At 43.8% G+C, this 25035-nt stretch overlaps 1 protein-coding gene across 2 annotated transcripts in view; it reads right to left on the reverse strand.

The window, feature by feature from the left end:
- The window catches only part of HEG1 (heart development protein with EGF like domains 1), a 107674-nt gene that overhangs the window by 28796 nt on the left and 53843 nt on the right, over positions 1–25035 (reverse strand). The window contains exons 6-13 of one of the 2 annotated variants that reach the window (XM_049878778.1): positions 22342–22611; positions 20157–21653; positions 17914–18030; positions 16768–16887; positions 11986–12089; positions 9350–9408; positions 8954–9114; positions 1218–1352 (exon numbers count right to left, since the gene is read on the reverse strand). In XM_049878778.1, the coding sequence (XP_049734735.1) occupies positions 1218–1352; positions 8954–9114; positions 9350–9408; positions 11986–12089; positions 16768–16887; positions 17914–18030; positions 20157–21653; positions 22342–22611 (2463 nt within the window). The remainder of the gene's footprint in view (positions 1–1217; positions 1353–8953; positions 9115–9349; positions 9409–11985; positions 12090–16767; positions 16888–17913; positions 18031–20156; positions 21654–22341; positions 22612–25035) is intronic. The other variant, XM_049878789.1, reaches the window with a different exon arrangement.

Raw genomic sequence — 25035 nt, forward strand, 5'->3', positions numbered from 1 at the left:
CTGGAGATCTACTTCTCAAAAATCAGCCACTGAAAACCTGTGGAGCGCAGTTCTGCTCTGACACACTTGGGGTCACCACGAATTGGGGTTGACTCCACAACAACCTGGTTGGGTTTTATTCTTGCACTACACTCACTGAGCTGTGTTGATCTCAAACCAAACGCATTTTTACGCAAATAATGCGCACCTGCTGCAATTGTTTGCCAACTGCGCCCTTCCCTGTGAGGTATTTTCATAAGCCCTGACGCTATGCCAATTTTTTTACATGTTGCTGAAAAAAATTAGCATACTGCACTTACAGAAATACCTTGGAGGGGGCATGGTTGGCAAACAAACGTAGAAGGCATGTGTTATTTGTGTAAAAATCTGGTAAGCCTCACCTAAAAGGTTTGAAGAATTAGATTTCTGCTCTCAAACATTTATGAAACTTTTAAAAGTATAACTCATTACTTTAACAACAACCTGGGTAAAATACAAGAACTGACTGCTTACAAAGCCCTTACGTATACACTGCCTTCTTTACTTCTTAGGATAGCCAATGAAGTATTATTATACCCATTTCACAGAAGAGGAAACTGAGCCACAGAGAAGCAAAGCAACTTGTCACACAATCAGTGAGGCAGAGCCAGGCTCTGGCTCAGGTATTTGAGCCTCAGTCAAGTCTTACGTCCATAGAGCCACAGCTGCCTCTAAAAGATAAGGGGCTGGCACCATGCTTGTATCCCCATTTTAAAAGATTAGCAGACAGCAGCCGCTGCTTGGATAACCCTATAGGATAGTTCTACTCTGTCCTATAGGGCTGCTATGAGTAGGAATCAACTCAAAGGCAATGGATTTGGTTTGTGTGTTGGGGGGGGAGGGTGGTGGTGGGGAATTAAAACAATAATTTCTCTAACTTCCTCTTCAGTGAAAAATAAAAAAAGAAAGCAAAGGTATTGCCACCACAAGCAATCCATTCTCTTTTCTCTTCCTTTGAATCTGATTTGCCGGACCAGAATGCACCGGCCAGAGACAATGCCACCGTCCCAAGGACAGAATGTATTCAATCTAGCTGTGAGCCAAATAACAAGAACTGGTTAGCCCCAGTTTAAAACAGTCACACCTCTAGCAGAGAGAGAGCCAGACAGCGAGAGACAAAGCACGCGTGAGCCTGTAGAGAAAAGCGTCTCCCTCCATCCCAGCTTCCGGCCACAGAAGCCCAGAGAGTCCGCCGGTACCTCGGCAAGAGTGATCCATCTTGTTGAACTGAAAGTAGCCCGACTTGCACTGGCACAGAGCAATGCCATCCAGATCAGTGCAGATGGAGGTGTCTCTGTCACATTCGGGACTTTTCCTCTTGCACAAGCTGCCCGCTGCAATGGAAAAACAAGATGGTGAAACAAACCCAAGCTTCCTCTACTTCAAACCTTAAAATGCATGAACTTTCTATTTAAAGAGGCTCTGGGAATGGGCTTCAGAAAAATCTCCATGGTGCCAAAACTCCTTTCCAGGGTCCATTTTGCACTGGCTTCTGCCACTCGTTCCGTGTCAGCCCCTGGATCGATTTCCTGAAAGTTCATGAGCACTTCCCCATTAAAAACACCCTCACCGTATTCCACAGACATAGTGTAAAACCAAACTGGGAAGGACCAGGGCCCCATCACCTCCTCCCAGCTTCCACTACTAACACCCAGCCCTGAGGTGTGTGGCGTCCTCTGCGCTTTTACGCTAAGTGACTACAGGTGGAGAATCAGCACAAGTCTGGAAACATGGCCATGTTCTTCAAAGGAAGCTGAGTGGCTTAGAGCAGGAAGGGTTCAAGCTTGCCGGACCTGTCTCAAGCTGAAGCCTGCCTTGCCTCTGGGTGTCTGTATTGCCTGGACAGCCAGGGCCTTTCTTGTGGCTGAGTGGCTTGCTACCCCGACAATGAGCTACCTAACAGAAACTTACTACAGGGAGAGGGATGAAAGATATCTGCTTCTCCAAGGCTGTGTGGTGATTATGTCTACCTGTCCATTTCCCCCATTGGACTGAAAGTTTCGTGAGGCTTATTCATCTCTCAGTCTCCAACACCTTGCAGAGAGACTGGTCCGCAGACAGTGCTCAGTGTCCATGTGCTAAAGGTACTGGCAGACCAACAGTGACTAGGCCACGACCAGGAGAAACAGAAGGTGGGCAGCGTGGAGGCCACATCTCACAGGCTTGCTGCCGCATTCATGGTTGGGCCTTATTTCTTACTTGTATGTCCACTGGCTTTGTCCAGCCCTGGGCATGTGGGCTGTACTTGTTTCACGGATGACAAAGACTCATTTCATTATTGATCAAAGAGTGTGCATTGTTGGGCACGTGGCACTCTGTGAGGTTGTATAGAGTGGACTATGAGTCGGAATCGACTTGGTGGCAATGGGTTTTGTTTTTGGTTTTGGTTTACCACCTAAATTAGGGCCTGCAAAAAGGATATAGGTAAATGGGGTACGTAGACAGTAGAACAAAAATAGGAAATCAATTGGCCAGTGAATAGTAATGTACTCACCCCATGTATACAGTAAGGTGACACAGACTCTTCTGTTATTGTTGGAGAGCAAAAGCAAGTTCAGAATGGGAAGAGAGCCACTCAGAAGCACAACATACACACTGGGCAGGGCGGAAGAGCTGACAATCTCCCAGGAGCAGTCTCCCCCTCCCACCTTAAGGAAGACACCAAACCTATTCTGAAACCAGGTACCGGCTTGTGATGGTTAACTCTATGTGTTAAATTGGCTAGGCTACGGTGCCTAGTTGTTTTGTCAAACACTAGTCTAGATCTTACTATGAAGGTATTTAGATGTGATTAACATTGACAGTCGGTTGACTTTAAGTAAAGCAGACTGCCCTCCATAATGCTGACGGCCTTAAGAGCAAAAACTGAAGTTTCCCAAAGAAAGAAGGAATTGTCCTCAAGACTCCAATGTAGAAATCCAGCCGAGTTTCCACCCTCTTGGCCTGCCCTACAGATTTCGGATTTATCAGCCTCCACAATTGTGTGAACCAAATCCTTAAAATCACCCCATGATTTTCTCTCTCTATACATATATATCCACCACTCGTCTGCCAGTTTGTCATACTGTGTTGGCTTGTGTGTTGTTATAATGCTGGAAGCTACGCCACCAGTATTTCAAGTGCCAGCAGGGTCACCCATGGTGGTCAGGTTTCAGTGACGCTTCCAGACGAAGACAGAGTAGGAACAATGACCTGGCAATGTACTTCTAAAAAAATTGTCCAGTGAAAACCTTATGAATAGCAAAGGAACATTGTCTGATATAGTTCTGGAAGATGAGTGCCTCAGGTTAGAAGGCACTCAAAATACGACTGAGGAAGAGCTGCCTCTTCAACCCAGAAAACCCAGTGCCGTCAAGTCGATTCCAACTCATAGCAACCCTGTAGGACAGAGTAGAACTGCCCCATGGAGTTTCCAAGGAGCGCCTGCGGATTCAAACTGCCGACCCCTTGGTTAGCAGCCATAGCACTTAACCACTATGCTACCAGGGTTTCCTACCTCCTCAAAGGAGAGTTAAATTAATGACATGAATGGAGTACAGCATTCGGGACCTTCATTTACTGAGAAGAAATAACTGCAAAAATCCATTAATAGTCAGAATGTGGAATGTATGAAGTCTGAATCTAGGAAAATTAGAAGTTGTCAAAAATGAAATGGAACACTTAAAGATAGATCCTAGGCATTAGTGAGCTGAAATGGACTGGTATTGGCAATTTTGAATCGGACAATCATATGATCTACTATGCCAGGAATGACAAATTGAAGAAGAACAGTGTGGCATTCACTGCCAAAAAGAAAATTTCAGCATGTATCCTGAAGTACAACACTGTCAGTGATAGGATAATACCTACGCACCTATAAGGAAGGCCAGTTAATATGACTATTATTCAAATTTATGTATCATTAATGCCGAAGATGAAGAAACATTTTTTTTCTTCTGCAGTCTGAAATTGATCAAACATGCAATCAAGATGCATTGATAACTACTGGTGATTGGAATGCAAAAGTTGGAAACAAAGAAGGATTAATAGTTCGAAAACATGGCCTTGATGATAGAAATGATGCTGGAGATCACATGATAGAATTTTGCAACACCAACAACCTATTCAGCGAAAATACCTTTTCTTCAACAACGTATACACGTGGACCTCGCCAGATACACAGGAAGCAAATCAACTCTATCTGTGGAAAGAGATGATGGAGAAGCTCAATATCATCAGTCAGAACAAGGCCAGGGGCCGACTGCAGAACGGACTACCAACTGCTCATATGCAAGTTCAAGGTGAAGCTGAAGAAAACTAGAGCAAGTCCAGAAGAGCCAAATTCAACCTCAGGTATATCGCACCTGAATTTAGAGGCCATCTCAAGAACAGATTTGACACACTGAACACCAACGACTAAAGACCAGACAAGTTGTGGGATGACATCAAGGACATCAAACATGAAGGAAGCAAAAGGTCATTAAAAAGACAGGAAAGACCAAAATGGATGTCAGAAGAGACTCAGAAACTTGCCCTTGAACACAGAGTAGCTAAAGTGAATGGAAGAAATGATGATATAAAAGAGCTGAACAGAAGATTTCAAAGGGTGGCTCGAGAAGAAAAAGTAAAATATTATAATGAAATGTGCAAAGAGTTAGAGTTAGAAAACCAGAAGGGAAGAACAACCTCAGCATTTCCCAAACTGCAAAAACAGAAGAAAAAATTCAAGCTTCAGTCGCAATATTGAAGGATTCTGTGGGCAAAATGGAGCCCTGATGGTGAAGTGGTTAAGATCGGCAGCTAACCAAAAGGTCACCAGTTCAAATCCACCAGTTGTACCTTGGAAACCCTAAGGGGCAATTTTACTCTGTCCTATTGGGTTGCTATAAGTCACAATTGCCGCAACAGCAATGAGTTTATGGGCAAAATACTGAACCATGCAGGAAGCATCAAGAGAAGATGGAAGGAATATACAAAGTCACTCTACCAAAAAGAAATGATTGACACTCAACCATTTCAGGAGGTAGAATATGATCAAGAACTGATGGTACTGAAGTACATTGAAGGCACTGGTGAAAAACAAGACTTTAGGAAGTTATGGATGGAGAAGCTCAATATCACCAGTCAGAACAAGGAAAGGGGTCAGGGGCCAACAAATGGAAGCAAAGCTGGAAATACTCACTCGTCTACGCCAAAAAATTCAGAAGACAGCTACCTGGCCAACTGACTGGAAGAAATCCATATTTGTGCCCATTTCCAAAGAGAGGTGCTCAAACAGAATATGGAAATTATCTAACAATATTATAAATATGACATGCAAGTAAAATTTTGCTAAAGATAATTCAAAAATGGTTGCAGCAGTATATCAATAGGGAATACCCAGAAATTCAAGCCAGATTCAGAAGAGGATGTGGAACAAAGGATATCATTTCTGATGTCAGATGGATCTTGGCTAAAACAGAGAATACCAGAAAGATATTTACCTGTGTTTTATTGACTATGCAAAGGCACCGGACTGTGTGGGTCATAACAAATTATGGATACCATTGTGAAGAACGGGAATTTCAGAACAATTAATTGGCACATAGATTAAGAGGCAGTCATTCTAACAGAACAAGGGGATACTGTGTGGTTTAAAGTCAAGAAAGGTGTGCGTCAGGGTTGTGTTCTTTCACCATACTTATTCATTCTGTATGCTGAGCAAATAATCTGAGAAGCTGGACTGTATGAAGAAGAACAAGTCATCAGGATTGGAGGAAGGCTCATTAACAACCTGCGATATGTAGATTACACAACCTTGGTTGCTGAAAGTGAAGAGGACTTGAAGCATTTGCTGATGAAGATCAAAGACCACAGCCTTTAGTATGGACTGCACCTCAAAATAAAAAAAAGAAAAGAAAACAAAAATCCTCACAACTGGACCAATAAGCAACATCATGATAAATGGAGAAAAGAATGAAGTTGTCAAGGATTTCATTTTACTTGGATCCACAATCAATGCCCATGAAAGCAGCAGTCAAGAAATCAAATGACGTACTATAGTGGGCAAATATGCTGCAAAAGATCTTTCTTTAAAGTGTTAAAAAGCAAAGATGTCACCTTGAGGACTAAGGGCTCCTGACCCAAGCCACGGTACTTTTCAATCACCTTATATGCAAGCAAAAGCTGGAGAATGAATACAGAAGATCGAAAAAGAATTGATGTACGTATTTGAATTATGATGTTGGCTAAAAATATTGAACATACCATGGACTTATAGAAATAAAAACAAACCTATACTGGAAGATGTGCAGGCAGAATACTCCTTAGAAGCAAGGACGACAAGACTTTTTCTCATGTATTTTGGACATGTTACCAGGAGGGACCAGTCCCTGGAGAAGGTTCCATTTCTCTACAGGACTCTGACTAATACATAGATCTTAACACTCTGGAAAACCGCCCCCACTCAGGCAGGTTCAGGTGATGTCAACTGACAGGCAGGGCTCCTGGCTGCACTGGGTTCCCAGCACCCTCCCCTTCTGTGAGTCCTGAGAGCTTGGGCTGGGCTGGCAGCCTGGTCATGGGGAGTTGAGTTCAGGACACAATTTTAGTCTCAACGCTGTACTTCCTGTCTTTATCAGTGGAAGTTGGTGTGTTTAATCAGAACACCATTTGTATGCGTGATAGAGTTTCCTTTGTTTATTGTGAAAAGTTTGTATTTAAGATGACGGCGGGGGGCGGGGGGTGAGTTAAAAGAGGAAAATCACACCAGGCAAACACAGAGAAGCTGGCACCAGAGAGGAACTGAACTTCCGTAACACCCGTCTAACCTCTCTGAGGGCTTTACCCATTGTCAAGCCTTAATATAAAGAGATAGTCTAGGGCAAAAAGCTATAGGTCCTTCTAGGCCAGCCACAAGCCATGTTCAACAGCCCTGAGCCCCTGGTCCAACGAGTGATTTTCTGGAAGCTGATACAGCGTTTTCCCTCCATCCTCACTCTTAACCTCGTATGTCGGCAGATACTCATCGCCTTGCTCACTCAGCCTCCTTCGCACAGAAGCAAATTCACGTGAAAACAGGGAGAACTGGCCTTGTCTCTACAATAGAGAAGGAGTTGCTCTCCTAAAAATTCATAATCCATCAAATGGAGTCAAGTTTAAGGCCATTTTCATTTTAAGTCTGCCGATGTGATTCTTCTACGTCCATAATTCCCATGCTCTTTCCTCGGCATAACATACGCCAAGAGGTCAGACAATGAGAACTTATATAAATCTAAGACTGAGACACTCCACTGGGGATTTACAGACTCTAGACCTCTGGCGATGATCAGAGCTGTGTTCTTTGGAAGGCAAGGAAGTGGGTATTTTGTGAACAGAAGGGGAAAAATCTCCTTTCCCATGGCAGTTTCCAGGGTGGCCCAGCACTGCCCATATGTTCGAGAAACACAGGCGTTACAGCTGACAGCTCCTGCCAGTCAGATCCACCTCTCCACTGTTCACAAAGGTTAGCAAGAAACCAAGCTGGGTTTATGGGGAATACTGGAGAAGGCCTGGGAGCTGCACATAGCCAACATGGGGGTGCTGCCTTTTTTCTCCAGGGCTCTGAAAGGAGAGGTAAATAATGGGGACCCTGGACCTCAAGAAAGGAAGACATGAACTTTCCCATAAGCCACATCCAAGCAGTCAAAAGAATGGAGGGTCAAAGAGTGGGCAGGGCTGTTAGGAGCAGGATCTTACAAATCCAAATATCTGGCTACTAGATCTGCAAGGCATGAATGCATTTAAATGGGGACAAAAAAAAAAAAAGTAACTTGGTCCAACGCTGACCACATAGAAAGTACCCTATGGACTCCCTGTGTGGTGAAAATGGTTAACATACTTGGTTGCTAGTCAAAAAGTTGGCAGTTCAAGTGTTCCATAAATATTTAGTGAATTGAATGGTACCGTTCCTATCTTTCTGGAGGCGAAAAAGTGGTGTCCTTGAATCCTTGCTGAGGGAATCAAAAAGTAAAAACAAAGAGCTCTTGCCCAACATTGAGAGCACAATATAATGGTGCACGAATGTTTTACCTAATTCCCCAATTCTTGCTAAATCAAATCAACTTCAACTCCAGAAAGTTTGACTGCTTTTCACATTAATAACGGACCCTCACATGGGCCACACTAGCAGCACGTATCCCATATGTGAAATGTTAATACCCAGTTCCCAAGCTCTGCAACTCACAGTCCCCTTCAGGAACGCTCTCTGGACCAGCAGTTACGGAAACCTGATCCACAGGCATGCCCTAGATCTACTAGAAGGCTAAAAAGAGCCCCCCAAATCTGATCCCTACAGCTTAGGGCTAGCATCTGGATACCAGATGATGACAGTTAGACTGATCATTCATCCTTTGCCAGCCCTAGTTTTGTAGTAAAATGAGTAGCCAGAGTCTGCTTGCTCATTTACGATATGGCAGAGGGCGTTGGGCCTCTTTGCAAGGAAACATCTTTGATTCCTAGGCAGTGTTTTCCCCATCCCAGCAATGAAAACCTCCCTCTAAGCCCTAGATCTTCCCCGTGAACTTGTCTCTAACTCCTTTCTTCAATAGCCTCACACTAGAGTCACTGTAGAAGCTTTTGACCAAATAGATAAAGCAAAAACAAGAAAAGGAAAATCATCGTTCATGGCACCACGGTGAACATTCTGGCTTATGTTCCTCGGGTCTTCTTTCTGTGCATTTGTCATTTGCAAATAATAACAGTAATACAGTACATGCCAAGGACCAGGTGTCTTCAAGGCTACGTGTATAGGAGTGTGAGTGTGTATGTGTACATGCACAAAGGTGTGTACATACCAAGGCCTTTTGGTTAACACCCACTTCAAAGACAGGTTCTGTGATGAGCGTTGTTGGCCCTGAGCCCTGAATGCTTTACTGTTCTATCTTAGGTCTATGCCTAGCTGTATGGGTGGGGGCCTCTCAGAAGGCATCGCTCTTACCTCTAAAGAATCTCCTTTGAGATCCCAGGAGCTGGCAGACCTCGGCAGAGGACCTGCAGGAGTTGACACACCTCTGTATCCTGTCGGCCAGGTCAAACAGCGTCACGTTGGAGGCCAGGGAAAAGGTGGTTTGCAGTGACAGCACCACCATGCTGGACTCCCTGTGGGCAAAGTCTGTAGGTTTTTAGTTGTTCAAAATGGCAGCGTTCTCGGAAAATCCCCGTCATGTCCATTCTCCAGTGAGGGAATGGAAGAACATCAAGGTGGAATGACTTTGGTGTTGGGTCACCCAGTGACTTGGTTAAAACAGAGACCAGTTTGTTGTTATCACCCGTGTTAGACTATCCTCCCGTTTCTATGGACTGGCTCACAAGCAAACGTAATTCTGTTACTTACCCAGAAGCATGAGCTGTGGATCGGGTATAGCCAGGTAACGTTGAAAAACACACATTTAACTGAAAAGAAGAACAGGTTTGTCGTTAACTGGGAATTAGACAAAAGCCTGGGACCTAGAACCAATTTTCTATTTCTATGACAAAATAGACATTTTCCAGCCATCAAGTTACCAGCGGCCAGCTTTACACAGAAGTGGCGTCCCTTTTTTGTTTCCTCTTACATGCGTTTCTGCTCTCATTCTCTTGTTTCACGAGTACAAAGGGAGAAAAGCAGACAGTAAATCAGAGGGGGCAAGCTTGGCAGGAAATGATGTTCAGAACAGCACCCTGGGATGCAAAACATCTTCAAAGGAGCAGGTTCTCTTCTAAGACCCAGGGTTTCAAAGGGCTCAGAAGCCACTGTTTATTTGGACTTTGCATCGTGAATGAGCCTTGTTGAAAAAGTTGGTGTCCTTTCAGCTACCCCAGGCCTGGTGGGCCCCACACAGAGGCCTCATAATCTACAATGAGTTGATCTAACTCAAAGATAGGTCTTCTTCAAAAAGGGAAATTACATTACATGGGTCAAGTACCCTTTTGTTGGGAGTAAATTAAGGATGACTCTCCCTATGTTTGCCTTGGGCCTTCAGAGAGAGCAGAAAACCCTGCCACAGCACAAAGTATCATGCCTGTTTCCCCACTGCCCCCATACAGGGGCTGGAGATTCCTTCTATGGATCCGAGGGGCTCCATACTGTGTACGGGGCAGACCCACTTGTCTTCAAAGCTCATGTCTCAGACAGATCTTACTCTTCAGAAGACGCATTCAAACATGGCATGTTATCAAACCCTTTCTGGCTTTGCATTACCTTGATTTATATTTTGATAGGCAATGATATATTATTTAATTATGACGTAAAAACCAAAACTTGTGTAAGGCAGAAACCTGTCAGAGAAGGAAAATGCAAATATTTTCCAAAGGCGGAAAACTCACGAGATCCGGAAAAACAAGGCAGTTCCGTTGAGTTCCAGCTCTCACAGGTTTCACTGCATTATCTGAACTTTTTCCCTAGATATTGGTAAAGCAGAATGACATCTTGGGAAAGGCCATCTGAGTCGTTTCCCCAGTCACTGCCTAAATCTCCATTATTTCTTGAAGGTGGGGAGGTCACATCACCAATAAAGCATATGTTGAAACTGGGCAAAAGTTAACAAGTCAGAGAAGTCACCTAGTGTGTGTAATGTGAAGAACTGTGCCCCTGCCCAGAGTCCTAAAGCCCTGAACTACCTCAGAAAGAGTTATCTACCTACAGCACAACCGAGCTGTGGCGGAAGTATAAGAAAGAGCTCTATGTGGAACGCTAAAGACGTAAGCTTCAAATCCTGCTCTGTGTGAACTTGGCCATTGCCACTAATATTCCACCGCCTCCCAGTTTTCTCATCTGTAAAAGGGTTTGGCAACACCTCCTACAAGAGTGAGGCATTGGCATAGGGCCTGCCATAGGATAGATGCTCAGGAGATACAGAAACAGAATTCGAATGCCTATCTTACACTAATAAAATCCACGGTCAACAATACCCTTCTAGAATTCTTGGCTAATATACTAACTCTAGTGGTTAGGAGCTCAGGTTGCTAACCAAAAGGTCAGCAGTTTGAATCCACTAGCTGCTCCCTGGAAACCCTATGGGGCAATTCTACTCTGTCCTATAGGGTCACTATGAGTTGGAATTGACTCAACGGCAATGGGTTTGGTTTGGTTTTATACTAACTCTTATCCAGATGAACAAGGAAACCTGAAATCAAACATCAACTAATCTCTAAAACTTATTTGAATGGCACATTTCAATTTTCTGAACACCAAATCTTAGACTCAGGTAGCAATGGAGAAGCAGAATTTACTGATTTGAGCTTCGTTTTCATTTTTTCTTCTTTCCTCTCCATTTTTCTTTTTTTCTGACAGGAAGTAGGTAAAGAAGGAAAGAAGAAGAATCAAAGGCCCCTGTATGTTCTAAGCGGTGGACTCCCGAATCCTGGATTAACTCTTACTCCTTTGGCATTCCCTGGAGGAAGACTATTATTCTCTTCAACCTCCAAAGCAGAGAGGTCTACTGCAGATGTGATGTTAGGATTATCTGGGTCTTTCCTAGGAGCCCTGGTGGTGCAGTGGTTAAGTGTTCGGCAGCTAACCAAAAGGTCAGCAGTTCGAACCCACCAGCCACTCCACCAGAGAAAGATGCGGCAGTCTGCTTCCATAAAGATTACAGGCTTGGAAACCCTGTGGGGCAGCTTTACTCTGTCTAGTGGGATCATTGAGTCAGAACTGACTCAACCGCAATGGGTTTTAGTGTTTTGGGGGGTCCTTCCTCTTCCTAACAGCACTTATCGATGTATGTCACCTATATGTCTCTGACTACAAATCTGTAGATGGAAAAGAAATATCAACGTACAGATAAGACTGCAAATGGGACACACGGAACAAATGTATCTACTGGGCTCCTCTAGTCCTTAATAACCCGCTTCTGAGAGACTTTTTATTTTACCACGAAGTTTATCTTCCAAACATGATAGCTACGAATAGCCCAGGAGGTTCCTAACTCTGAATAAAATCTGTACTAGTGAACAAAACATTAGCACAAAGATGCTCTTTAGGAAACTTACCATTTTAGTGATCTCGTTTTCAACTTCATGTAAGTCTGAATGTTTTTCCATAGTAGTGTTGAGAAAAGTTTTCTTTAATTTAAACTCTGTCACAAAGGTTCTAACTGCAAATGAAAACATAACCTGTTAGACCACATGATGAATTGACCTACTCAAGGCTATGTTTTTGTAAATCTCTGGGCTGTCCATCTTTTATCCAGATTGACCTCATGGAACAATCTGTGCATTTCTTTCTCCTTGAGGGTGGAAACCACCTCTCCCTTTCCTGGGTTCCCTTTCCAGCACAGTGAGCATCTGTTGAACTTAAGTCTCTGGGTGAGAGACTCCAAGCAACTTCTTGTGGCCTTGCACATAACAGATGCTCAATAAAGCTGACAAAGAAGAAAGATGAGCTGCTCTAAATATAAGCTGAGGAGAATGGGAGGAAGACAGGGCGCTAGATACTAAAATGTTTGTCAGGCCTGCCAAAGCTTTTGAGGAACACTCTTGGTCTCTGGGGTCCTTTACCAAGTTTACCCCTCAACTTCAAAGGGCTGCTTCAGTTTTTTCTTCTCACTGGAGCTGTCATCATCCCTCTTGCTCAGAAAAACAGCTTCCAAGTGCCAAAGTTAGCATTCAAACTCATGTGTGTTCATCTTCAAAGCTCTTCTTTACCCACCACACCCTCTGTCCCCAGAGGCATCAGAGGACAACCAAGGGGCTACAGAGAAAGATGTCAAACATTTGTAGTGGTCCCACACTCTGGGAGTTGCCAGAATCCATGATTATAAGCCACACAATGAAAACAACTCATAATGAAGATACTGTGGGTTCAGAAGTGAAAGAAAGCAGCCCTGTTTCCAAGGCCTATTTCACTCATAAAATAAAATTGTATTTAATACCAATTTGTGCTGATTGGGCCTAAGGGAAATGGGACTTATAAGTGGGCAACACCAAAACAAAACTTATAAGTGGGCAGGCAACCAAAAAATGAGTATAGCCTGCTTTATAGCTAGCTCTTATCTCTCCTTATATTAAATTCTTATCTTTCCCTAAGGAGGGAGGGAAGGATCCCTCCTAGCCACCCCACCCTCCAGAACAAAAACAAAAACCAGAAGCCCTGAAGCTGCCCTTACATAGAAAGCTTGCATGCTGAATTCTGAAAAAGGCCCACAATGAGCCCGGGAAAACGTTTAACATCTTATACTTACTGTCTAAAGCCCTTAATCCTTATTTAACATCTTTCTGCTTGTTCTACAGATCAGTGAAGCCAGCTGCTTAGGACTCTTTCTGAGCAGCAGGGAGCTTTTTGAAAACATTCTCCACCAAATGAAAGCATTCCAGCATGCTCTAATTTGCATGTTCCTGCGATGTTTATGAACAATGAAGCTAAATGACTTGAAAAGGAAAAGATGGCTGTTAACACAATAGAATTACTTTCCTCTGGATCCGGGCTACCTGTGGGACACTCAACACACAGGCTTCCAGAACGGTCACCCTACTCCTCATCTTTCTTTATATTTCATAGGGCCATGCATGTCAAGGGTTATACCCAGACTCATATTGCAACCCCTGAAAATACTGCCTTGAGATAATCTTTAAACTTTAAACCAAAAATATTCCTTGACGTCTTCTTTAAGCCAAACAATAGCTTAGCTTAACTAGTAAAGAATGTCTGCCTTAAGCACTGTGCTCTTTTCATAACTACCTAAAAAACCAAACGAAACCCGCTGCTGAGTCAATTCCAACTCATAGCAACCCTACAGGACAGAGCAGAACTGCCCCACAGGGTTTCCAAGGAATGGCTGGTGGATTTGAACTTCCGACCTTTTGGTTAGCAGCCTGAGCTCTTAACCACTACACCACCAGGGAATCATATTGACAACAGCAACTCGAAAGATGAGACAGAAAACTTAGGGAGCAGTGAGTTTACATTAATAAGGGAGGAACAACTCAGAAAAGGAGGGTGAGAATGGTTGCACAATTTGAAGAATGTAATCAATGTCACTGAATTGTACACATAGAAATTGATGAATGCTCTTCTGTGTATACACTCAACAATAAAATATTAAAATAGAAAGAAAATTAAAAAAAAGAAACCCATATTGTAAATGTTAAGCACACAGATCTCATCTGAATCACGAGAGGATGGCTTCAAGTAAGCATGGCCTCGGATTTCATTAAGAATATAAAGACAGCATCATACAGTATTCTTCCCACCCGTTCATGCCTACAGTTAGATCATCTGATTTAAGTTGAATTTTTATTTCAAATTTTGTTGTTGGTATCCATATGTTATCTAAGATGATTTTTAAAAAGATCTGTAATTATTATTTTGTGTTCATAGTAGTCTGTTGTTTTTATTGCTTTTAATTGTGGTCCAAGAGTTTGAAGAATAATGTTAAATGTTACCACACATCTGGGGAGCTCTTTATCATTTTCAGAGCTTGTGGAAGTAATTATTTGATGTCATCTTTACAGGAACCCTGAGTGGGAAGCAGAGCAGTTGGTAATCTGATTTTATAGATGAGGAAATTGAGGCTCAGGTATGGGAGGTAGGAGGCCTGGAGCTGGACGCTGGGCAAGTGTAACTTTCCATATTGTTTCAAAACAAAATCATTTCTACCTCCTCCACTCCTGAATGAACCCAGAATTCCTGCTTTATTCCTTATTGGGTATGGCTAAGCGGGTTAGGTTATCCAAATGCAGATAAATGATTCAAATATGACGAATTCTTGATTTTGACTGACTATATATATATATTTTTTTTATATTTCTAGATATTTCTTTCTTTTAATAATGCTTTGGCTCAATCTTATATTTTAATCAACTTTCAAAATTCTAGTTATTTTAGTAGCATTCCAACCTTCTTAAAAAGTCTGATGATCTCCTTAGTCCTACTGTTGTTGTTGTAGCCCTATATTGTTGTTGTTGTAGCCCTATAAATAATAGGAATTCATACAGATAACACTTTGAAAGGACACAGACAATTGTTTTTTCAAAAAATACTTACTCAGAGCTTTTTTTTTTCTTTTTTTTTTTTACATACTATTTAAATTTTTTTTCTGGAGCAAGGGAATATGAAGAAAACCAAAGACACAAGGGAAAGATTAGTCCAAAAGACTAATAGACCACAACTACCACAGCCTCCACCAGAGTGAGTCCAACACAACTAGATGGTGCCTGGCTACCACCACCAACTGCTCTGACAGAGATCACAGTAGAAGGTCCCAGACAGAGCTGGAGAAAAATGTAGAAGAAAATTATAACTCACCACACACACAAAAAAAAGACCAGACTTACTGGTCTGACAGAGGCTGGAAAAATCCCAAGAGTATTGCCCCTGGATACCCTTTTAACTCAGTACTGAAGTCACTCCCAAGGTTCACCCTTCAGCCAAAGATTAGACAGGCCCATAAAACAAAACGAGACTACATGGGCACACCAGGCCAGGGGCAAGGACAAGAAGGCAGGAGGGGACAGGCAAGCTGGTAATGGGAAACCCAAGGTCGAGAACGGGAGAGTGTTGACATGTCATTGGGTTGGCAACCAATGTCACAAAACAATATGTGTATTAATTATTTAATGAGAAACTAACTTGCCCTGTAAACCTTCGTCTAAAGTACAAAAATAAGAGGTAAAAAAAATCTTTATTTACTATTTAGTACCTGCCAAGAATACATGTAATATCACTGTAAATTATGAAGCATACTAATAATTTAAGAACCATGTGAACTTACCACCTCATATTACCATAGTTTGAAAGCCCCTGTCTGTTTCTCATAGATTCCAATGCCTTGCCTCTCTCTCACTCCAAGGTTATTTTTCTGTTTGTTATTCTCATGTTTAAAAAAGGAAAATTAGTTTTACCGAATACATATAGTTGGAATCCACTAGATAGCAAGTGATTTTTTTAAACCCAACCAGTTGTCATCGAGTTGACCCTGACTCGTGGCAACCCCGTGTGTGTCTGAGCAGGACTGGGCCCCATAGTGGTTTTTTTTTTAGTTTATTTTTATTGTATGCAAGAAAGCTCTTATGATTAATGCCTTATTGTATAACGGAAAGAACTGTGGACTGGAAATCAGGCCTCTCTCATCAGCCAGTTGGATAAGCTTACCCACATTAGCATAGCACCCTCTCAGGGCTTTTGTTTTCATTTGGTTTACTTGTTTGCTTTCTAACTTGCAAAGCAGAGATTATACTTAAAATCAACTAGCTTCTAAGTTACAAATTAGGGAACAAAAACACAACGAATGATGTGGTACAGTTACAACAGCATCTTTGTGAAAACCTGTCTGACTGTGGGTAAGAACAGGGAGACCATTTTTAGAACTGAAAAGAATGTGCAAGTGGTAGGCCAATCAGGGTTTTATTCTCTTTTCTCCCCCTAATTTTTTTTTTTTACTGTGTTGTTAGAAAGCCCTTTTGATAATTTTTTTTCCTAACTGCAGTGTAGAATGGTTAAGTAAATTATGTAATGCATATTACGAAGTCATTAAGATGTTTGTATACTATTTTTTTAATAACGGGAAAATGTTTAAAATACAGAGTGCAGGCATATGCCTTAGGATTTCAACTATGTAGAAATATAACACATACCAAAAAAGACTGCAAAGTAAAGTGCTATCTCTTTGAGTGGGGGAATTACAGGAAATGTCTTCTACTTCTCTCCATATTCCTTAAGTTTACAGATTGGAGAAATACTGATTTTGATTAGAGATTAAAAAAAAAACAGTAGATGTTATTTTATAAAATACATGGTGGTACAAAATAAAATCCAACATAGACCAAGTCTCTTACCCAAATTGCATATTCCTTTTTCCAACTGGTACCCAACGGGGCATTTGCAGGTGAAGGATCCCTGAGTGTTGTTGCATGTGGCGAGGGGAGGGCAGGGATTCAAGAGGCATTCATTCACATCTGCGGAAGGGAGGAAACCAGACCTTATGGGATCTGTGGCAGACAGCATGACCATGATCTAGAACAGTCCGCACTTGCTAAGGGCCAAATGGCACCAGGTACAGTGGGACCACAGAGATGAGTAAGATATCAGCCTTGTCTTCAGGGGGCTGATAGTCTATTAAGGGTGGAAAAAACCCAGTAAGGGTGGAGGCCACCATGTAAATCACCAACTATAAATACCCATTGCCTTTGAGTCAATTCTGACTCATAGCAACGCTAAAGGACAGAGTAGAACTGCCCCCTAGGGTTTCCAAGGCTGTATTTTTATGGAGGAAACCCTGGTGGCGTAGTGGTTAAGTGCAACAGCTGCTAGCCAAAAGGCTGGCAGTTCGAATCCACCAGGTGCTCCTTGGAAACCTTACGGGGCAGTTCTACTCTGTCCTATAGGGTCGCTATGAGTCAGAATTGACTTGACGGCAGTGGGTTTTAATCTTTATGGAAGCAGACCACCACACATCCTTCTCCCACGGAGCAGTGGGTGGGTATGAACTGCTGGCCTTTTGGTTAGCAGCTAAGCACTTAGCTGCTGTACCGCCAAGGCTCCTCGACTATAAATACAAGACAGGATTTGGAAGTATAAAGAAAGGAGTAGATTTTGATGGAGGGAGAGAATTAAAAACTGTTTATATAACATCTGGACTAAGGCAGACTGACTTTAATAAGCAGAGGGAGGGGGCGCTCTAGGCCTAAGCACCCGTAAGCTAAAGGCCGGGGCAGGAAGGTGTAGGGGTCTTTAGGGAGCTATAGGTGGTCCAGTGTGGCTAGCATATCGGAAGCCCACAGAGTGGAGCCAGCTCGTGGGGCTTGTCGGCGTCACACTGCGGTGTCTGACGCTATCCTGCAGAGAACACATAATCATGCTAACTCTCAGTGGATCAGAGTATTAATTAGAAAATATTATTTCCCTAATTCTGGAGGACTATAGAGCTCACTGAATATCTCAAAGGGACACTGTGGTGGACTGGACATTACTTTTGCTCTTACCCACACTGCAGTCATCCCCTCTCCAGGAAGGTGAGCACACACACCGATACCCACGGCTGGAGGCATCAGCAATGCAGTTCCCATCGTGAAGACAAGGGTTGGTGGCACAGATGTTGACTGAAAACACATTCCAGGAATAAGGCAGTTAATCGCACAGGAAATGTAAAGGCAGCTCTAGGTAGGTATTTAGTATTCCCAGCTAATATTTGATTCTTGCTTATTTGTGTTTACTTACCCTGAAAGGCCATACTTCCAGAATACTATGGACCCCCAAGAGGTGCAGAAGACAGGTGCTGTAGCCCTGGGCATTGGTACCAGTTTGTGTACACATACAAATGCGAGACCAGTGGCTCCCTGAATGTAAGCTCTGTTGTACATCTAAACACTGCTCACAGGTCCCTCAGTTCAGGATTGATGGCTATATTGCCTTTGTGACACTTGGAAAATTCTGTTTGAATCAATGCCAATTTCCAACATGTTAAGGAGAAGAAAGCATCCCTGATCAAGCCATTCCCCCTGCTGTAACTGTGCAACTGAGTGTTTTATCAAAACCATAGCATCCTTTATCTGAAAACTCAAAATTTAACTGGGTCTCCACACACTGTGCAATCATTTAGAAAAATGATCAGAGTTGGGCACTACAATTGCCCTCTCTCTTCACATAATGTAAAAATCAGCCCTATCTGAATTCATTTAGGCCGTAATGGTTCACACACTTTGACATCATCTTGGACTCCCAGCCCCCAAGGGCAGTAACCACAACTCTCTGCTTTGCTCTGTATAACTGCTAGTACCATGCTCCAGGGGCCTCGTAACAAAGGCTACTGGCACTGACTTAGAAAAGCTGGAACCCACAACATACCTCCATTGTCTACAAGGAGCATATCCATGGTGGAACAAGAAAAGAAGTCAAGAGCTCAAACTCCAACACAATAACCCCAAGAAACAAATGCCTAAATCTAAAGGTGGTGTTGCTATTCTTCACTGCTACCTTAACTATTACCTAAAAACACTTACATACACACAAACACCATCACAAAGAATACATTACCAGCCAGTAATTACGCTCCTAATACTTGCCTATAGTTATCATTGTAATGACCTATGAACTGCATTCCATCACCTCCTTAAGGGGAGACTTGTAAAGTACCTTCTGGTATTGTAATATGTTTGGCCTCTGGAAATGAAGCCTTGTGTGCTCTGAAGCAGGGTTCCCAAATTTCCCTGAAGAATGATCCATCTTTCCTTTCCCAGAGGTCCTGGGATCACTGGCACAAAGGGGGTGGGGGGTATCGATGTTTCATGTATTCTGAGGCTGGCGAGGGTGGTGGTTTATGATCCCCCGCCAATTCTGCAGGTTGATCACGGCAGACTGGTTGAGACTGTCAGTAACTTGAGTCCCTGCTCCTGTCACTACAAAACATTTCTCTTCTTTCCTTCCTGGTCTGGACAAGCCAAAAGGACAACCTTGAACATGACATCAAAAGGTACATCATCCCGCTTCCTTCTATCTTTTCTTAAATGGTAAAGAATCATTTGGATGGCTTTATTTTCCTTGCACCAGTTACTTTAACATGAATATAGATAAAGGTAACCTCAAGCGCAATGTAAAGGAGCCCTGGCCATGCAGTCACTATGGAAAAAATTTAGTTCATTGGACAGGTCTACTGGCCATGCCCCCTCCAGCCCTGCCATCTCAACCAGCAACACAATCTTAGGGAGACAGAGCAGCTCATGCTTCCTCTGGATCAAGAGAAGTCTCCCTAGAGGGTAGGGGAGCCTGCTGACTGGCTCACAAGCCCTGGGCTCTGATCTGGGAGCAGGCGGACTCATTCCGTGTCCCAGAGGCCACCTAAAGCTTCTTTACTTCAGTCTCCTCACCCTCTAATCCCACACTGCTGCCCCTCTCTGACCTTGGAAGGGTGAGAGTCACGCTTGAAAGCTCTTGCAATTACAGGGCATTAAAAGCTACGGCTATGCTGCCTACTAATGTCATGCACGCCAGTGCATCCGCTCCTCTTCAGGAAGAATCATGTAACTCAGGGGTGGGAACATTAGGCCCACCGTGACATTATTTCATGGTTTAAGTGCTTCAACAGGAAGCATTTTAGATCACAGAATACACACATACTATTTCAAATACTAGCCACATCCACACATCCACACGAACCTTGAGCCCTGTACAGCTCTCGGTGTTTGACTGGGCCTCCCATTCAATGTGTGCTTGTGAGACTGAGTTTTACCTGAGGCTGGAGATGACAATGCCGTTGGTGACTGTGTGCTGTCCTGAGCAGGGAAGGTGGTAGATTTAAGAGTCAGTGCTTGAACAGTAGAAACATCTGTGGTTTGAGGAGAAGGAGGTGCTCTGGAGAAATGTGAAGCTGGGCTGTGCTCTTCTGTAACACTAAGCCTTGTAGCCAATTCTCTTGCTGATGTGGGTGCACTGGTCAGAGGAATCAATCTGGTGGTAGTATCTACATGAACTTGAGTCCTTTTTGTGGTGACAGCATCCTGTGTTGAGATTTGTGGCACTAGGATCTCAGGACTTATTGGCAAGACCTGTTTTCCAGATGTAGTCTGTACTATTGTGGTACCACTCATCAGAGCCACTGTGCTTGATGGGAGACTGACAGTGGTCACAGAGGGATGAGAAGTCTCAAGAGTGGTGGCTCTCAGAGCTGGAGACACTTGGGCTAAGCTGGTGCTCGAGGCTGGAAGAGTTTGCTTGGTGGAGGACTCTGTTAAGGCTGGGGGCAAAGGGACTCCCGAAGGAGAACTCACTGTTCCAGCTTCAGTGGACACTTTTGGCAAAGACCCTAGGCTTGGTGACTTTGGCTCTGTAATGGCTTTCTCCTGGTATGGGTCACTCTGGTTCTTAGGATCTGCTGTTTGACTGCTATGGAGCATGGCTATGGATGATGCCATTGTCCATGTCCCAAGTGAAGTCCCAGAAGTCTCCCTTGCCCTAGGCAGGACAGGGGTAGAAGATGAACGTGGTAAGGTTGGTTGTGAGACAGAAGATGGGGCAGGGGTAGATGGGGCAGGGGTAGATGGGGCAGGAGTAGATGGGGCAGGGGTAGATGGGACAAGGGTAGATGGGGCAAGGGTAGATGGGGCAAGGGTAGATGGGGCAAGGGTAGATGGGGCAGGGGTAGACGGGGCAGTGGTAGATGAGGCAGGGGTAGATGCTATCGAGGACACTGGTAAAGGTGAAGGTGAGGAAGATAAAAACGCATCCGAGGTAGACTTCAGTAGAGGAGCAGAGGCACTGGTTGATGGTAGGGCTGATGAGAACAATTGGTGGGACTGTGACACTGACGGCAGAGGCAAAGGGGCCCCTGATGGAGAAGAAGAGGAGTCACCAACAGGTTCAGCATACACGTCCGGAAGAATTGAAGTATTTGACAAGTTAGTGGTGGGCGTGTAGGATGGAGGGTTGGGAGTACCCATAACCAGTGACTCAGTGGAAGGCTGAGCATATTCCCCATCATAGGATGAGGATGAGGCATTACTTCTCTCAGTCCGAGCATGAGAAGAGGAAGAATACTCCACATGTGAAGAGTTGGAGATCTTGATATAAGAGGTTGAACTCTCCCTTGTGTCCAGGTTGTCTGTAATGGACAGTAATGCCCGTTCTCCTTTGGTGAAAGTAGATGAAGCGTAGGTGTGGTCCGTGAGGTCGCTGGAAGTCCTCTGTTCCATATCTGTGCCATTCAATTGACCGTAACCAACTCCAGTGACTGCAAAGGGAAAAACTAAAGTTAGGTCAACTGAACAAACATGAAATATAAAATAGACTTTCAATGTCCTTTCCATGAACACGACTGAGGTGAAACACTTCCTTGGGAGGTGGTTTTCAATGGCGAGCACTCCGGATAAGGGACAGTACCAGATGGCAGAACAGTGTCTGCTCTGAGGCTATTTACTCCTCCCCTGAGGAACAGTGGTAGTGGCAAAGGAAATGGTAATAAAGGAGAAGGAGGGGCTGCAAGCCTAAGAATTGGGAACAGATCCAAATTCCTTCCACGTGCCTTTTTTGATAAAAGCTCTTAAGACCCCAAATAGAACAATTGTTATGCCTAAATGGAAAAAGGAAAACCCTCCCAACTTTCCATCACGTGTAATGAGATATTTCTTTCCCAGGGGGTTTCCTTTAGCCACAAAGTAGCTGGTCTCCTTTATTTGAAGGAGACATCAACCCAAATGCCAAGGCAAGTGTGTATGTGTGTGGGGGGGTGGGGAGGAACAGGCTGGGAAGGGCTGCTCATTTTCCTGATCAGGGAGAACCCAGAAAGTTCCCTTCACCTCCGGAGAGCTTGAAAGGTACATTCCGGGTTGACAGAAAACTGAGTCCTTCTAGGGCTGTGGGAAGATGGACAGATGAGCTGAAGGAATGTGGAAAAGGAGATTCAGCTGCAGACACAGTACCCCCAAGGACATGCGAGGCAGCCAGTGAACCTGAAACGAAGTCTGTGTCCTCAGTCACGTCCAGATGCTGTGTGGCGCTCTCTGTTTCTCTGAGCACCGAGGCAGAGCTCCCCACTTCCTCAGGAGCTGTGCTCCCGTTGGTAAGAGACCGCAGCGTCCGCTCTCCACCTCTAGTGAAAGTAGCTGACGTGTGTGGGCTGTGAGGGTGAGAACCGGAAGTCTTTTCCTGTGGGACTGAACTGCCTGCCACGTCATGGCTGCCTTCAACAGCTAAAAGAAGATTGAAAAAAAGGAACGGTGATTACTGCTGCCGTTGTTAGCTGCTGTCGAGTTGACTCCTAACTCACAGCAACCCCGTGGACAGCAGAACAAAACACCATGTGATCCATAGGGTTTTCATTGGCTGATTTTCAGAAGCAGATCACCAGGCCGTTCTTCCTAGTCTGTCTCATTCTGGATGCTCCACTGAAGCCTGTTCATCATCATAGCAACACACAAGCCTCCACTGACGGACGGGTGGTGGCTGCACATGAGGTACCCTGACTGGGAATCGAACCCAGGTCTCCTGCATGGAAGGTGAGAATTCTACCACTGAACCACCACCGCCCCCAAATACAGGAACAGAGCAACAGTATTGCACATGAAATCGAGTGTCAGGAATAAGGCCCACTTCTTGGGCTATGTGAGCCAAAACGCCTCCCTATGCTATCTCAGGGTCTTTATCTGAGACCGACAATGCGGAAAACCAAAATATATGTCATTCTTATAAACACATAGCAAAATGACTAAAACCTCAAGAGGGACTGCGGATCAGCATATCTGTTCAGGTGACTCAGATTTCTGGGAAGGTTTATTACTTCAGTGAACAGGATCAATGCCGCATTTCTGCTCAGTGACACATAATAAATAGAGTTTACGTCAGGAAAATTGGTGGTGGGGGCGGTGAATGACGGGTAAAAGACTAACCACCCTACTGGGGATTTAGGTGTTCTGAGAAGGCCCAGGAGGGAGGCACACGTTACTCAAAAGGCTTTCCCCTCTTTGTATGACCTGTGACACACGAATTAACACGGGGCCTCTCATTCTGTGCAGTGTTATTTCTTTGCCTTAACACATCAGCGAGCAATGGCACTGTGGTTGGAGGTTACGGGTAGTTTGCTTTTCGTTTTATTATTATTTTTAATGCATTTGTTCTATTTTATGGATGGGGATGGAGGGGGATAAGTGACACATGAATGTATATTCTTTCCTTCCCTTTTCGGGTATATTTTATGTTCTAAGCTTAAGGAGTCTTAGAATGAAAAGGGATCATGGATTATCAAACAAACCCCTTTTTTCAGATACATATGAGGAAAGTGAGGCCCAATCCCTTCTTGGCCTAAATACTTCACAATCTGACTCTGAGGAAACAGGCTCTTTTCTAGATTCTTATTCCCATTTCCAGCCCAGGCTGGCCCTTAGCATCCTATGGACACAACTCATGGAAAATAGATATAAAGGTGAATTTCAGGTAAGATTATGATAGGCTTGAGTTCACTGATAGGCAGGAAAAAGAGTGGGGACAGGAACGTACAGTGACCTAGAGCAGCACTGAGAAAGCCAGAGACCAGAGAGAGACGACTGGATTCAGGCTGAAGGGCTCTAACCCATACCCAGTGCCCTCGAGTCGATTCCTCCGACTCATAGCGACCCTATAGGACGGAGTAGAACCGCAGGGCTCTAGACCTATGAAAAGTCAACCAGGAGAGGCTGAAGAACTCAGCGTATCTGAGCGCAATTTCTCCGGGCAAAGAGAAAAAGGTCTTGGCTGGAGAAATCTTAAAAAAACTCTGGTTAATTAAATCCAGGCAAATAACCACGTCAGGGTTACAGACTTTACGAAGTAGAGGGCCACACCCTGAAGCAGGCACTATATCTGAACTCAAAAAAGAAATGAATAGTGGATGCTGAAGCTGGATTGCAGAATCAGTCAGCTCTGGCCGATTTGGAGGAATCAAGAAAAACCTTTGAGATTATTCCTTATCTAGTTCTTTATAACTGAACTAGACAGGAGTGAGGTTATTCCTCATCTAGCTCTTTATAATCGAACTGCAAGATCTGCTCACATTGGAATCCCATTTTCCAGATTAAACAACGGAGCGAGCGTGAGCTGCAGAGAGAAAGGGGACTGAAGAGATTTAAAAGGGAAAGGCCTTGGGAGCCAAGCCCTTGGTCTGAGAAGGTAAAATTCTGAGCCCCACAGTGGTGACGGTGGGACAGGACTCCTTTACTTTAGGAGACAGATACTGTGTTTTTCATGTACAGACATAGAAGAGCATAAATATCTTCCACCCATGCGTGGTCATTCTTTCATGATAAGCACATGCTTTTCTAACGCCAATTCTCCTCACTAGTTAGGATTCTCACACAGAGAAACTGGAGCTATGATTATTAGTGGTAGAGAAGCAAGAATTTAAGCCTGTGATAACTTTAAATGATAAGTTAATGGGTTTTTGCTTTCATCAACATATGTTTTACATTGATAAGGCTGCTCAGAGTTTTTTTTTCTAATCACTTTAAATAAACACATTATTAAAAGGGACCATTAAAGCAAAGGTTTCTCAAACAGATAAATTGGACTCACGAAAACTCAAAACTATTGAGCTGCAAATGATATCATCAAAAAGGTCAAAAAGATAATCCATGGAACGAAAG

This window comes from Elephas maximus, chromosome 1 (genome assembly GCF_024166365.1).
Source record: "Elephas maximus indicus isolate mEleMax1 chromosome 1, mEleMax1 primary haplotype, whole genome shotgun sequence".
NCBI classification, from domain to species: domain Eukaryota; kingdom Metazoa; phylum Chordata; class Mammalia; order Proboscidea; family Elephantidae; genus Elephas; species Elephas maximus.